The sequence below is a fragment of the Chiloscyllium punctatum genome, chromosome 8, assembly GCF_047496795.1.
Source record: "Chiloscyllium punctatum isolate Juve2018m chromosome 8, sChiPun1.3, whole genome shotgun sequence".
Lineage (NCBI taxonomy): Eukaryota > Metazoa > Chordata > Chondrichthyes > Orectolobiformes > Hemiscylliidae > Chiloscyllium > Chiloscyllium punctatum.
In genome coordinates this window covers 43,636,797-43,652,174 of record NC_092746.1, presented here as the reverse complement: position 1 = coordinate 43,652,174, position 15,378 = coordinate 43,636,797, and the positions used below count along the sequence as shown (strand labels likewise).

At 41.4% G+C, this 15,378-nt stretch overlaps 1 protein-coding gene across 1 annotated transcript in view; it reads right to left on the bottom strand.

The window, feature by feature from the left end:
- The window catches only part of LOC140480497 (uncharacterized), a 264,377-nt gene that overhangs the window by 104,131 nt on the left and 144,868 nt on the right, over positions 1–15,378 (bottom strand). Inside the window, exons 21-22 of the mRNA XM_072575429.1 lie at positions 12,010–12,081; positions 5,695–5,763 (exon numbers count right to left, since the gene is read on the bottom strand). Of these exons, the coding sequence (XP_072431530.1) occupies positions 5,695–5,763; positions 12,010–12,081 (141 nt within the window). The remainder of the gene's footprint in view (positions 1–5,694; positions 5,764–12,009; positions 12,082–15,378) is intronic.

Genomic DNA, 15,378 nt, shown 5'->3' with positions numbered 1-15,378 from the left:
CTTCTATCTTTGAACCAGTTCTGCATCCAAATGGCTAGTTCTCCTGTATTCCATGAGGTCTAACCTTGCTAACCAGTCTCCCATGGGGAACCTTGTCAAATGCCTTACTGGTCCATATAGATCACGTCCACCACTCTGCTCTCATCAATCCTCTTTGTTACTTCTTCAAAAAACTCAATCAAATTTGAGACAAGATGCACAAAGCCATATTGACTATCCCTAATCAGTCCTTGCGCTTCCAAATATAAGTACATCCTGTCTCTCAGGATTCCCTCCAAAAACTTGCGCACCACCGATGTCAGGCTCACTGGTCTACAGTCAATCAACCATTGTTTCAAAATTTCCTTTAAGATGGTCAATGACAACTCCGCCGCCTGCAGGAAATATTTTGTCAATTCCTGTGTCATGTCTAAGTACAATACAGATCCTAGGTGATTACCTTCATGTATTGTTTACTAATAACACACTGAAATCATCGTTGTCTCTGTTTCCAATGCATCCAAATTCAATGTTGGACAAGCCTCTAAACTTAATTCAACCCAATAGGGTAGCAGGTCATGAATTGTGCCCCCATTATTCCTGGATTCATACCAAATTTTAAAGGTTTTTTTTTAAAGGATGCACGGTACTGTGGCTTCGGTTGATATAATTCATGGACCAGTTTCTATACTGAACAAGAAACACACACGCTACATTCCTTTAATGGTGTTGGATCACAATCCTGGAACTCCCTTTTTAACTGTTCTGTAAGTGTTCCTACACCTCAGGGACTACAACAGTTCTGTGATGTGGCTTACTGTTACCTTTTCATTTGCAATTAGAAACACGTAAAAAATACTTGCCTAGCTAGTGATTTCTATATCCTGTGTACAGAAAAGAATACAATTTTGGCAGATGTTTGGCATTGTATTTATAAATTAGGCCAAGCAGTTAAAGTGCTCCATTCTTACTGGTCTCCATGAATTATGATCATAACTAAAATTGCATTGATACAGCAGTTTGATCCTTAATAGGCTAGAGAACAGAATAAATAATTATTTGTCTTGGTTTGCACTTATATAGTTATTTTAAGTGAATATGAAATATTTTGGCTACTCATCAATATGGAAGTGGTAACTATGTTTGTTAGTATTGAATATTTCTGAACAGATAGAAGCAAGATACCCATTTGCTGAAAACAAAAGAATACTGCAAATATTTCCTCATTTAATTATAATTTCCTTCATGTTTGTAATGACCTGATGCCAGTGAAACAAATAATTCTGCTTCATGATCTTTGGGATGTCCACATGTTCAAGCCTCATGTTAAACATCTGACATAGTTTGCAGACTTTCATTATACAGGCATCAAGTCAATGGCAGATGAAGTTGTAACGTGCCTGACTAAGATGGGGCAGATGATGGTGGATTTGAAACTGGTAAGGTCCATGAGGATGGCTGAATTTGCTCCTGGATCAGTGGAGGCTCAGGTATTGGCAGAGGAAATTGACCTTTCGGCCAAACCGAAGCAAACCTGGCACTGATCCTGGCTCTGTGGCTCAGAAGGGAAGGGGGAGAATAGGAGAGCAATAGTGATAGGAGATTCAATTATGAGAGAAACAGAACGGGAGATTCTGTGGTAACGAATGGTGTGTTGCCTCCCAGGTGACAGGGTCAGGGATGTCTCAGATTGAGTCTACAGGATTGTTTAGGGGGAGCCAGAAGTTGTAGTACACATGACATAGGTAGGGGAAGGTGAAAAGAATAGAGGGGGTTAGGTTGGAAGCTAAAAGGCAGGATGAACAGAGTAGTAATCGCAGGATTGCGAGCAGTCCCACATGCTAGTGAGGCTAGGAATAGAGAACGAGAACAGATAAACATGTGGCTGCAGGGCTGGTGTATGAGGGTGGGCTTCAGATATGTGAATCACTGGGATACCTTCTGGTGAAGTTGGTACCTGTACAAGGAGGACGGGTTGCACCTGAACTGGAGGGGCACCAAACTCCTGAGCGGAGGTTTGCTAGGTCATTTCAGGAGGTTTTAAAATAGTTTGGCAGGGGATGGAAACCTGAGCTAGAGATCAGATGATGGAATAGGTAGTGAAAAGCCAGAAACAGCATGCAGAGAGTCTGTGAGGAGGAATAGGCACTTGATGGGGCAAAGGTGCAGTCAGTGTGATGAGTTGAAGTGTATCTATTTTAATGCAAGAGGTATCAGGAATAAGGGTGACAAACTCAGAGCATGGATCAGTACTTGGCACTATGGTGTTGTGGCCATTATGGTGACTTGGATATCACAGGGGCAGGCATGGTTTTTGGATGTTCCAGGGTTTAGATGTATCAAAAGGAATGGGGGGGGGGGGGGGGGGAAGGTAAAAGAGATGGGAGAGAGGCATTGCTAATCAGGGATAGTATCACAGCTGCAGAAAGGGAAGTCGTCAAGCAGAGTTTATTTACAGTCAGTGTAGGTGGAAGTCAGTAACAGGGAAGGAGCAGTCACTTTATTGGGAGTTTTCTACAGGTTCCCCAACAGTAACAGAGACACGGAGGAGCAGATTTGGAGGCGGATTTTGGAAATGTGTAGAAGTAACAGGGTCATTGTCATGGGTGACTTTAATTTCCCTAATATTGATTGGAATCTACTTACTTCAAACAGTTTAGATGGAGCAACTTTTGTCAGGTGTGTCCGGGAAGGGTTCCTGATGCAATATGTAGTTAGGCCAACTAGAGGGGAAGCCATATTGGATTTGGTACTTGGCAACAAACCATGGCAGATGTCAGATCTCTCGGTGGGAGAGCACTTTGGTGAGAGTGATCACAACTCCATGGCCTTCACTGTACTCATGGAGAGGGATAGGAGCAGATGGTCTGGAAAAGTATTTCATTGGGAGAAAGGGAATTAGAATGCTATTAAGCAGGAACTGAGGCACCTAGATTGGGAATGGATGTTCTCAGGGAAATGCAAAACAGGAATGTGGAGGTTGTTTCGGAAGTATTTGCTGATAGAGCTGACAGGTTTGTCCCACCGAAGCAAGGAAGGGATGGTAGGTTAAAAGAACCTTGACTGTCAAGGATGTGAAACATCTAGTCAAGAGCAAGAAGGAAGCTTACTTAAGGTTGAGGAGGCAGGGATCAGACTGGCCTTTAGAGGTAGCCAGAAAGGAACTGAAGAATGGACTTAGGAGAGCTAGAAGGCGGCATGAAAAAGCTTTAGTGGGTAGGATTAAGGAAAACCCTAAGGCATTGTATACTTATGTGAGGAACAAGAGGTTGGTCAGAGTGAGAGTAGGGCCAATCAGAGATAATGGAGGGAACTTGTGCCTGGAGTTGGAGGAAGTATGGGAGGTCCTTAATGAAGATTTTGCTTCAGTATTCATTACTGAGAGGGACCTTGATGTTTCTAAGGACAATGTGAAACAGAGTGATATGCTAGAACAGGTTGATGTTAGGTAGGAGAATGTGCTGAAAATTTTGAAAAACATAAGGATAGATAAAACCCCAGGGCCAGATGGGATATACCCCAGGTTACTACAGGAAGTGAGACAAGATATTGCTGCACCTTTGGCGATGATCTTTGCATCCTCACTGTTCACTGGAATAGTGCCAGATAATTGGAGGGTGGCAAATGTTATTCCCTTGTTCAAGGAAGAGAACAGGGATAATCCTGGCAATTGAAGATCAGTCAGTCTTACATCTATGGTGTGCAATGTAATGGAGAAGATTTGAGAGACAGGATTTATGATTACTTGGAAAACCATAGCTTGATTATAGATACTCAGCATGGCTTTGTGAGGGGCAAGTCATGCTCAAAAACCTTATTGAGTTCTTTGAGGGTATGACAAAACGCATTGATGAAGGTAGAGCAGTGGATGTGGTGTACATGGATTTTAGCAGGCATTTAATAAGTATCCCCATGGTAGGCTCATTAAGAAAGTAAGGAGGCATGGGATTCTGGGAAAACTGTTCCACTGGATACAGAACTGGCTAGCCCATAGTCAGAGGGTGGTGGTAGATGGAAAGTGTTCAGCCTGGAGCTTGGTGACCAGTGGTATTCCATATGGATCGATTCTAGGACCTCTGCTCTTTGTGATTTTTATAGATGACTTGGATGATGAAGTGGAAGGATGGGTTAGTAGGTTTGATGATGACAATAAAGGTTGGTGAAGTTATAGATAATGTGGAGGGCTATTATAGGTTGCAACAAGACATTGACAGGATGCAAAACTGGGCTGATAAGTGGCACATGGAGTTCAACCTGGAAAAGTGTGAAGTCATTCATTTTGGAAGGTTGCATTTGAATGCAGAATACAGGGATAAAGACAGGATTCTTGGCAGTGTGGAGGAACAGAGGGATATTGGGGTCCATGTCAATAGATCTCTCAAAGTTGTCACCCAAGTTGATAGGGTTGTTAAAAAGGCACATGGTATGTTGGCTTTCATTAGCAGGGGGATTGAGTTTAAGAGCTGCGAGGTTATGCTGCAGGTCTATAGAGTCCTGGCTAGACCACATTTGGAATATTGTGTTCATTTCTGAGATTTACCAAATGCTGCTTGGACTGGAGGACATGTCTTATGAAGAGAGGTTGAGGGGGGTAGTGCTTTTCTCATGGAGCGAAGGATGAGAGGTGATTTGATAGAAGTGTACAAGATATTGAGAGGCATAGACAGAATGGATAGCCAGAGACATTTTCCCAGAGCAGAAATGTCTAATATGAGATTTTAAGATAATTGGAGGAAGGTTTAGGAAAGATGTCAGAGGTAGATTCTTTACACAGAGAGTGGTGGGTACATGGAATGCACTGCCAGCAGTGGTAGTTGAGTCAGATACATTAGGGTAATTTAAGCGACTCTTGGATGGGCACATGGGAGTTTATACAATGAAGGGTATGTGGGTTGGTCTGATCTTAGAGTAGCATAGAAAGCCGACACAACATCAAGGGCCAGGTGGCCAGTACAGTGCTGTACTATTCCATGTTCTATGTTCTAAGGCTCCCCATATGCTATTGCCATTCAGCTCAGTGCAAACCAGTTAGCAGTATAACTTGGCTCTTTAGATTGAGAATTTCAATTTCCTGGCATTAGTTTCTGACTGATAACTATAATGCAACTTCACCCCACACGTCCTGTTACAGGTGAAATTAAATTATAACCATATTGAGACATTAATTAGGTTAATTCATATAAGAACTAAGTTCAAACTATAAGTTCAATCTGTCCACTTGAGCTTTTAGATTTTACTTTCAGATCTCAACTTTACAAACTTATATAAACATTTTCCAAGTACCTTATTAGTTCCAAAGCTCTTAAAACAGAATATAGATTGAATTAATCCAGATTTCTTGGCAAAGCATTTGTTTGGAGTTAATGTAACTCTGTCAGTAACTGATAGCATCATCCAATCTCATTACTTCCAGCACCTAGAATGGCAGGCGCAGCAGATAAATAGCAAAAATACAACATTTAAGTTCTCTTCCAAGCCATATAACATCCTGACTGAAACAAATTGCTTTACCTTCACTGCAACTGGGCCAAAATCCTGAAACTCCCTTCTTCAATCCACTATGGGTGTCTATGTATCACTAAGGTCGCAGTAATTCAAGAATGAGCTGACCACCACTTTCTCCAGGACAATTAGGGATAAATATTGGTTGAGCCAGTAACATGCATACCCCTTGAATGAATTTTTAAAAACTTAAAATTACGGATTTTAATTTACCTTGGATCCTGGAAATCCTTTTCCCACTGGCCCTGGTAAACCAACCTCACCACGGAGCCCAGGTTCTCCCTGAAATTGAAAAAAAAACAAATTTAGAGTGTTCCTTGAAATTTGCATTGATTGATGTTACAAGACAAGTGCATAAACTTGTCACCAAATACTTCTCAACAATACATGCATAACACCATAAGATGTACCTGCTATTCAACAAGATCATGTTTGTTCTGATAATCCTCAACTCCACTTTCCTGCCTTTTTCCCTATAATCCCTGATTCCCTTACTGATTGAAAATCTGCCTATCTCAGCCCTACATGTACTTAACAAACCTACTTTATCATCTCTCTGCAGTAAAGAATTCCACAGATTTAAAACTCGGAGAGAAGTGCCTTAAATATAAGAAATCTTATTCTGAGATTATGGCCTCTGTTCATAGACTCCTCTACATGGTGAAACAACATTTATGCATCTACCCTATATCAAGTCCCCTAAGAAGCCTTAATATTTCAATATTGTCACCTCTCATTCTTCTAAACCTTGCTGAGTACAGGCCCAAGCTGAATATAGACTTGTATGACCCAAACGCAGCCTCCCCATATCTGTTAGCAACTTAGTGAATGATCTCTGGACTGCCTCCAATACCATTATATCTTTTCTTAGGTGAGAGGCCCAAACTGTCCACGGTATTCCACTGCATTGTGGTGTGACTAGTGGCTTGTAAAGTAATACCTAAAATATTTGCATTTTCCAGTATTGTAATAACATTTATTTTGAAATCCTTTATCCCTGTTGAATTGTGATTTTGCAGAGGGCAATATTTTCTCATCTTTCAGTTGATTTAACAGAAATGATAGATGATCAATATTACTATTGTCTTGAAAAAATTAAATGTTTCCCATTTATCACAGTGTCTCAAAGATGCTGGATGTAGTAACATGAACATAATTCTTATCTAACAAAAACTCATTTCAATATATTGATGCCTTTATATTTTTTGTATCTTTTCTGAAATTTTTACGTATTTCCTTTATTGCAAGAATGTAAATGACTGAAAGTCTCTGATTAACCCATTTGTCCTTCACTTCTAAACTCCGCTGAAGGTATGATAGGAAATCAGGAAAACCTCAGCAATTTCAAGGCCCATATCTTGTAAGAGCTGCAAAGAAGTAGCTGACCAGAACAAAGACATTGCTAAACAAAGACTACGATTCATCTTGGTTTCCTTCAGCCATTCTAGTAATTATATGTTACTGTGATAATATAGTGATCAATAACAGTGATCAATCTTAATTCATTTGTGTATAGCAGACCAAAAAATGACACTGATAGAAACAAAAACAGTAAATGCTCCAAATACTCAGTAGGTATAGGCATCCCAAAGTGTAAGTTGGGACCCAAGAGGGGATATGAGCTGAGATTTTAGGGTCATGAGTTCAGAGACAGAAATGGCTGCATGAAGCTTTGGCAGTGTTATAGCAGTTGTGTCTCCACTCTATATGTGACTGCTTCCCCTTCCCACACCCAACTAGACTACAACTCCTTCTCAGCCTTCACCCCCACTAACACACCCACCCCCAATGCTTGGAGCATACCCCTGCTGTCTCAGAATTCATCCCCTGCTCTCTCAGACCACACTCGCCCACTCTCCCAGACCTCACCCCTGCCATTCTCTGAGACCACACCATATGCGTTCTCAGATTAACCTCCCATTCTCTCAGACCATACCACACCATCCCCTCAACTCCCCCGCCTCTCAGACTATACCCCTCCACGGTCTTAGGCCACATATCGCTTGCTCTCACTGACAGTATATTCTTTGCACACGATTATCACTTTGGGTCGTGAGAAAAGTTTTGGAATGAGGTCACAGTGGAAAAACGTTTGGGAAGCACTGCAGTAGGTCTTTTAGGCAGTGGAAAAGAACTCAAGTTAATTTTTTGTGTCTGTGATCTTATGTTAGATCTTAGAAAATTTGGAAATATAACAGATTTTGCGTAGGCGAGAGGGGAGGGTGAGAAAACAAACAAAAGTAAAGTGTTATGATAGGATAGAGGTCAGAATGGATTCCACAAACAACAGTCAGATAGTACGAAGCCAAAAGGTGTAATCATGGGACAAATAAAGAGACAAAAGCTGTATCAAAATAAAATGTCAATGACAGGACAGAAACCATCCAAATCTGAAGCAAAGTGATTGAGAATGAACCAAAACAAAAATGAAACAAAATGGGAGTAGATATTATGATTTGAAATTGTTTAACTCATTGTTGAATTTAAATGTTTGTAAAATGTCCAGTTGAAAGAGAACTGCTGATCTTTGAGCTTCATTAGAAGTCTGTAGCAGCATCAGGGTAACAAGTTCAGAATGGGATCAAGAGGGAAAATTAAAATGACAAGAGACAGAAAACCTGGAGTCATAACCTGCCGACTGAAAGGTGTTCTGCAAAGTAACTTCCCAGTTTGCATTTGGTCTTCCTGATGTAGAGGGAACCACATTGTGAACAGTGTATCAAATGGAAAGTACAAATAAATCTGTTACAGTCGGAAAGAGTGTTAGGGCTTTTGATGCTAAGAATAGAGGAGGGAAAAAGGACTAAAGTTGCATCTTTTGTGCCTGCCATAGAAATGGGTCATGGGGATGACTGAGAAGTGTAGCAGGATGTTGTGGAGGGAACAATTCCATTGGAATACTGAAAGGGCACAACAGGAAAAGGTATGTTTGGTGGCGGCATCACACTGGAGGTGGCAAAATGTCAGAGTATGATTTATTGAATGCAGAGGCTGGCAGAGTTCAAGATCAGAGCAAAAGGAAACTTATGATTCTGGGAGGGAGAGAAAGGAGTGACAGCAGATATATGAACCAGAACAGATAAAGTGAAAGGCCACATCAACAAGGGTGGGTTGGCATTGTCGATCGAGGAAAATATGAAGACACATTGGAAATACCAATATGAAATACTGCATCATCTAAATAGATATGATGGAGGCAGAGAAAGTAGTTGAATGGTTTTCAAACCCTTTTTATTGTATATTCCTGGAAGGTTAAGCCACAAACATGCCTGCAATTTGGGACATAATCCACAAGAGATGATATCCTTCTCAGGAAGGTACTTAGCCCTTTGTTATCTCTCTGCTCAAAAGAGATCACAATCAGGATTGCTGTGATTTGTCTCCCTTCCTTTGATGGATTACTGTTTGAAGTTCCCATGGCACCATTGCCATGAAAGCCACTGAATTTCTATCTACTGTCATCTTCTAGCTGCTTAAGAAATTGTAAATAAAAAACTTTATCATGTCCATAAGTAATCTGGTTTAATGGTCCATTTTCATAAGGAATAATAATTTCTTTCTTGATGTTTGACCTCATGCGAAGCATTTTGCCTTTCTCCACATTAAATTTCATCTCCTACCTGGCTGCTCAATCTCCATCTATCTTTAAATTTCCCTTTGGTATGCTGATTCAGCTTTGTAGTCTACCATCTTCATTAACTTTATGTCACAGGGCATCATAGAGTTTATATAGCAGGGAAAGAGGTCCTTCAGCCCATTGTGCCCATACTGGTCATTGAACATCTATCTATTCTAATCCTATTTTCCAGCACTTGTCCCGAAACCTTGTATGCTCAGGCATTTCAAATGCTTGTCTAAGTACATCTTAAATGTCTTGAGGGTTCATAATCTTTAAATTCAATGGCTGTTCTTATAACTCGTGTCTTCATATCCTTTGTAAAAATATTAAATAGAGGTGCCAAAGAAACCATCTTTGAGACCCAACTGTGAACAATTTCCAAGATGATTATTCTACTATTACTCTCACCAATCACTAAATAAAAACATATTTCTACTGATTGCTCCTTTTTTATTTAAGGTAAAAACAAATTGTATCAAATGTCATACCTGAAGCTAAGTACACAAAATCTGCTTGAGTGGAGTCAGTTAGCTTAGTTGGTTGGATGGCTGGTTTTCAATGCACAGTAGCACCAACACCATGGGTTTAATTCCTGCACCAGCTGACATTATCCTTCTCATTCTCTCCCCTCATCTGAGGTTTGGTGACCATCAGATTAAACCACCACCTCTCTCTAATAAGAGATTAGCCCTATGATTTGGTATGATTATTGTGACTTTACCTTTACTGCCTTAACTCTAACAAAATTCTTGTTATCCCAGCAAAGAAAATGAGTAAGATTGGCACAACCTGCCCTTGATGAACTCTTCTTCTTATTGTCCTTCCTTCAGCTTTACCCATTTTGGGGTTGGGTTGGTGGGGAAGGGCTGTCACATTGCTGATTGATCTCCCTTGCTCCTGTCAGTCATCCATTCATTTTCCAAGTGTCTCACCACTAGGTCTTTCTATTCATTCTTGGGCCTTTCTCTTTCTTTCTTCGTGATATCACCACCCCACTCACCTCACCACATTTCCCCTCTCACTCCACAATAAATGATCACATCCCTTTAATCTTTTCTTGGCTACTTTGTTTGATATTTCCACTGACCCCTGATGTATTGGCTCCTATTCATGTCTTTTCTTGTTATCCCACCTATCCATCTCAGCATCAGCAACTTATTAGTATTCAACCAGTCTTCCTCTCTTCTTGACATTACCTAAGTTTCTGTACTATATATGACACTGGTCTCACAACTGTGTCGTAGACTCTCTTTCAGTTTCAGTGATTTTTAAAAGTCATGTCACATTTCATTCCACTACTTCCCATTACCTCACCCAGAGTGAATCTGTTGCTTAATTTTCACAAACTCACAATGGCTTTCCTTTATAATTTTATTTCTATCCAGATATTCGGTGACCTTATCTTTAACAGGGATTTCCATAGCTTAACACACAAAGGATATCAAACTTATTGCCATGTGGCTTTCCACGTCGTTTTTCCTACTTTTGGAAAATGTAGGAGTAACACCAGCTTTTTTTCCAGTCCCCAATTACCACTTTGGTAGTCACTGAATTTGTGCAAGTTCTGTGCCAGATTTCCTGCAAGATCCATTTTCTTAAAAAATCTCCATTGAGACTAATAACTTTTAAAGTGAAATTTCAGCTTTTATTTGAACTTTACTGGATTTGTAGAGAAGCCTGTAACCTTACTTCAAAATGGCTTTCGCTACCCTCATCCCTTGGGCAATGTGTAGCACATTTGCTTTGTATCAAAGCAGAAGTGCTAAACAGTTATCTTAGGTTTCAATTCCCTCCAATACAGATGAAAAATCTTCTCAGTGAGTTTCTGCAAGGAAATACATCAAGTGTTCTTTAGAAGTTGCAGGTAGGATAGTTGTTCTCTTCAGTATCAGTCTTCAATTGTATGATTATCTTTCCCGGTGTTACGTATGCATAAGTGTTTTATTTTGTTCTTTTCCCTGCCCAAACTCCACGCAGCAACGAAGCAGCACTATTATTATTGCTGCAATGACATTAATAGGCAGAGAGAACTACAGGCTAAACTAAAGAACATTGCAGTGTATGCTTTCTGCTTTTCCACTCTCAAGTCAGAACATTGCACAGTTATTACACAACCCAATATTTTCTTTTGTCGGTCAGGGTGCACCAGCTGAGTTGCAGATGTGCACAATCTTCCCCACTCCTTATTCTAATACAGGCTCCTGATGTTTTATGCCAGGATCATATGTTCAATGACCAATCGTGGAAATGAGGCAAAACAGTGGTCACAATCAACGCCTTATCTTTTAATAGTTCTTTTTTAATTTAAAGATATTCCTAAATTCATTCTTTAACCTCATGCTCTTAGCTAGAACCAAGTCCTTCAGGTCACATATTGAAAATTCAGGTGAATATTGCAAATTATTTTCTCGCCATTTAAATTGATGATTTAACTGTTATTCGTAAAGGGAATTTAACGTATAATCAACTAACAATAATAAAGAAACATAGAAAATAGGAGTAGGGACAGACCATTCAAACCTTCGAGCCTGCTCCACTATTAAACATGATCGGGCTGATTATTTACCTCAGTTCCGAGTTCCTGCTTTTTTCATATAACCTTTGATCCCTTTAGGTCTAAGAACTGCATCCAAGTCCTTCATGAAAACATTCAATGTTTTGGTCTGAACTGCTTTTTGTGCCAATAAATTCCACAGGCTCACCACTCTCCGGGTGAAGAAATTTCTCCTTGTCTCTATCTAAAGGGTCTACCCCATTTCCTTAAACTGTGATCCTTGGTTTTGGACTCCCTGCTCATCAGAAACCTCCTTCCTGTGTTTAACCTGTTTGCATGGTATCTCTGGTATTAATATATCATTTCAATTTCATTTTCAAATGATTAAGGATAAGTTCAATGTAAAGGAAATCACCTTAGCACCAGCTGGTCCAGTTGGTCCAGGATGTCCAACAAAGCCGTTGGGTCCCCTTTGACCGGGCTCACCCTGAAATATGGCAAAACACACCCAGATTGATGCATTTTTCCAGTTACAAACACAAATTCACATCAACACATTTACACACCAGCTCAGCTGAAATCAGAAAAGCATTTCTCAATCTTATTGCTGAAAGATAGTTAAATTTGTCTTTCACATTGTGCCCCTCAAATGTTGCTGTTATAATGGCTTAGTAGGTTGCGAGGACAAACCTGACACATCATGCAGCTGGGTTCTCTTGCTAGACTTGCTAAAGTCAGCTACCATGAAGACCATTTCTATTTCTCAACTGTAGTAAATATCCTACCCCTGTAACTCTGCATTTCCCATGGTTAACCCACCTACCCTGCACATCTTTGGACTGTGGGAGGAAAATGGAGCACTTGGAAGAAGCCCACGCAAACACAGGGAGAACATACAAATTCCACACAGTCACCTCAGGCTGGAATTGAACCCGGGTCCCTGGTGCTGTGAGGCAGCAATTGTAACAATGAGCCACTGTGCCACCCTTAAATTCTCCATCTTCGATCCCTTAAATTAACAATGGGACTTTGATCTCAGTGGACGGTCAAATCTCTGGCCCAAGGGATACTGCTGCCTGATCTGAATTTTGCGGTTGGAAGGTTCAATGCAAAGGAAATAAGTTTGTGGGAGAGGATTGGTGGGAAGCACTCCTCTTTCTGATCCACTAGATGTGCTCTAGGGGCAGAACATTTTCAATAAAAATGCTTTTGCCATGTGTGAGCTATAAAACTATTTAAATGTGAAGCTGCAGCATTATTATAATATTTAAATGACCATACCATAGGGCGGTTTCAAGCAGCACACTTTGGATATTCCACAATAAAACATCAACACAAATACTGAAAACAAGGCAAGGAAGGGGAGCCTAAAGCATGTTTCATATTCTTGTTTCCATTTCAGACCTGTGTCTCTGAATCATTTTTTCTCCTTCTAGTTGTTCAGCTATGTCTTTTTTCCTTATTATAGCATCTCCCATGCTTTTTCATGTTCCTCGCTGTTTGCACTTTTGTCCTTTCAATGTCTTTTCATTGCCTCACTGAGATGATCTTTTATATCATTTAACAATTCTCCATTTGTCTATTATGTAGGTCATTAAATTCTTGAATTTTCTCTCTGTGACTGGGATATCTGTAGTCTGTGTCTTACACTGTGCCCTACCCCTGCCACAATCCCCTTAAATTAGTTTCTTTTAGCTTTTAATTCCGGTCACGGATTATGCCCAAGATATTAACCCTTCCCTTCTCTTCACTATTTCACAAAGATCTATTCTGTGTTTCAAGCTTTTTCTTTGTTTTTGTTGCTCATATCCTGCATTTCAGTGATTTTTTTGTTTTGTTTTACCATTCCCCACCATTAGGTTTAAAGGTGAGGGCGTGAAAGCTCTGAGAGCTGTATTGATGACTGCATCAGCGCCACCTCGTGCTCCCGTGAGGAGGTTGAACAGTTCACCAACTTCACCAACACATTCTACCCCGACCTTAAATTCACCTGGATCATCTCTGACACCTCCCTCCCTTCCTGGACCTCTCCATCTCCATTAATGAGGACCAACTTCACACTGGTATATTTTACAAACCCACCGACTCCCACAGCTACCTGGATTACACCTCTTCCCACCCTACCTCCTGCAAAAATGCTATCCCGTATTCCCAATTCCTCTCCCTCCATCGTATCTGCTCCCAGGAGGACCAGTTCCACCACAGAACACACCAGATGGCTTCCTTCTTTAAAGACTGCAACTCCCCTTCCCACGGGGTTGAAGATGCCCTCCAACGCATCTCATCCATGTCTCACACCTTCGCCTTCAAACCCCACCCCCCCAACCACAACAAGGACAGCACCTCCTGGTTCTCACCTTCCACCCAACCAACCTCTGCATAAACCAGGTAATCCGCCGACATTTCCGCCACCTCCAAACGGACCCCACCACCAGGCATATATTTCCCTCCCACCCCAATATGCTTTCCGCAAAGACCGTTCCCTTCGTGACTACCTGGTCAGGTCCACACACCCCAACAACCCACCCTCCCATCCTGGCACCTTCCCCTGCAACCGCAGGAACTGTAAAACCTGCGCCCACACCTCCCCCTCATCTCCATCCAAGGCCTGAAAGGAGCCTTCCACATCCATCAAAGTTTCACCTGCACATCCACCAATGTCATTTATTGTATCTGTTGCTCCCGATGTGGTCTGCTTTACATTGGGGAGACTGGACGCCTTCTGGCAGAGCGCTTTAGGGAACATCTCTGGGATACCTGCACCAATCACTGCCCCATGGCTGAACATTTCAACTCCCCCTCCCATTCTGTCGAGGACATGCAGATCCTGGGGCTCCTCCACCACTGTTCCTTCACCACCCGACACCTGGAGGAAGAACGCCTCATCTTTGACCTCAGAACACTTCAACCCTATGGCATCAATGTGGACTTAACCAGTTTCCTCATTTCCCCTCCCCCCCAGCTTACCCCAGTTCCAACCTGCCAACTCAGCAGCCTCTTCATGACATGTCCTACCTGCCAAACTTCCTTTCCATCTATCTGCTTCACCCTCCTCTCTGACCTGTAACCTTCATCCCACTTCCATTCACCTATTGTACTCTTAACTACCTTCTCCCCAGCTCCACCCTCTCCCATTTATCTCTCCAACCTGGAAGCTCCCTGCTTCGTTCCTGATGAAGGGCCTTTGCCCGAAATGTCAATTTTCCTGCTCCTTGGATACTGCCTGACCTGCTGTGCTTTTCCAGCACCACCCTAATCTTGACCTTGTCTATTTACCCTATCGATGCCCCTCATGATTTTATAAATCTCTATAAGGTCACCCTCAGCCTCTGAAGCTCCAGGGAAAAATTCTCCAGCGTATTCAACCTCTCCCTATAGTTTAAATCCTTCAATCCTGGCAACATCTTTGTAAATCTTTTCTGAACCCTTTCAAGTTTCATAACATCTTCTGATAGAAAGGAAACCAGAATTGCACGCAATATTCCAAAAGTGGCCAAACCAATTTCCTGTACAACTGCAACATTACCTCCCAACTCCTACAGTCAATGCTCTGACTAATAATGGAAAGCATACCAAACACCTTCTTCACTATCCTATCTACCTGCGACTACTTTCAAGGAGCTATGAACCTGCACTCCAAGGTCTCTTTGTTCAGCAACACTCCTTAGGACCTTATCATTAAGTGTATAAGTCCTGCTAAGATTTGCTTTCTCAAAATGCAGCACAATCAAAATTAAACTCCATCTGCCACTCCTCAGTCCATTGGCTCATCTGACCAAAATCC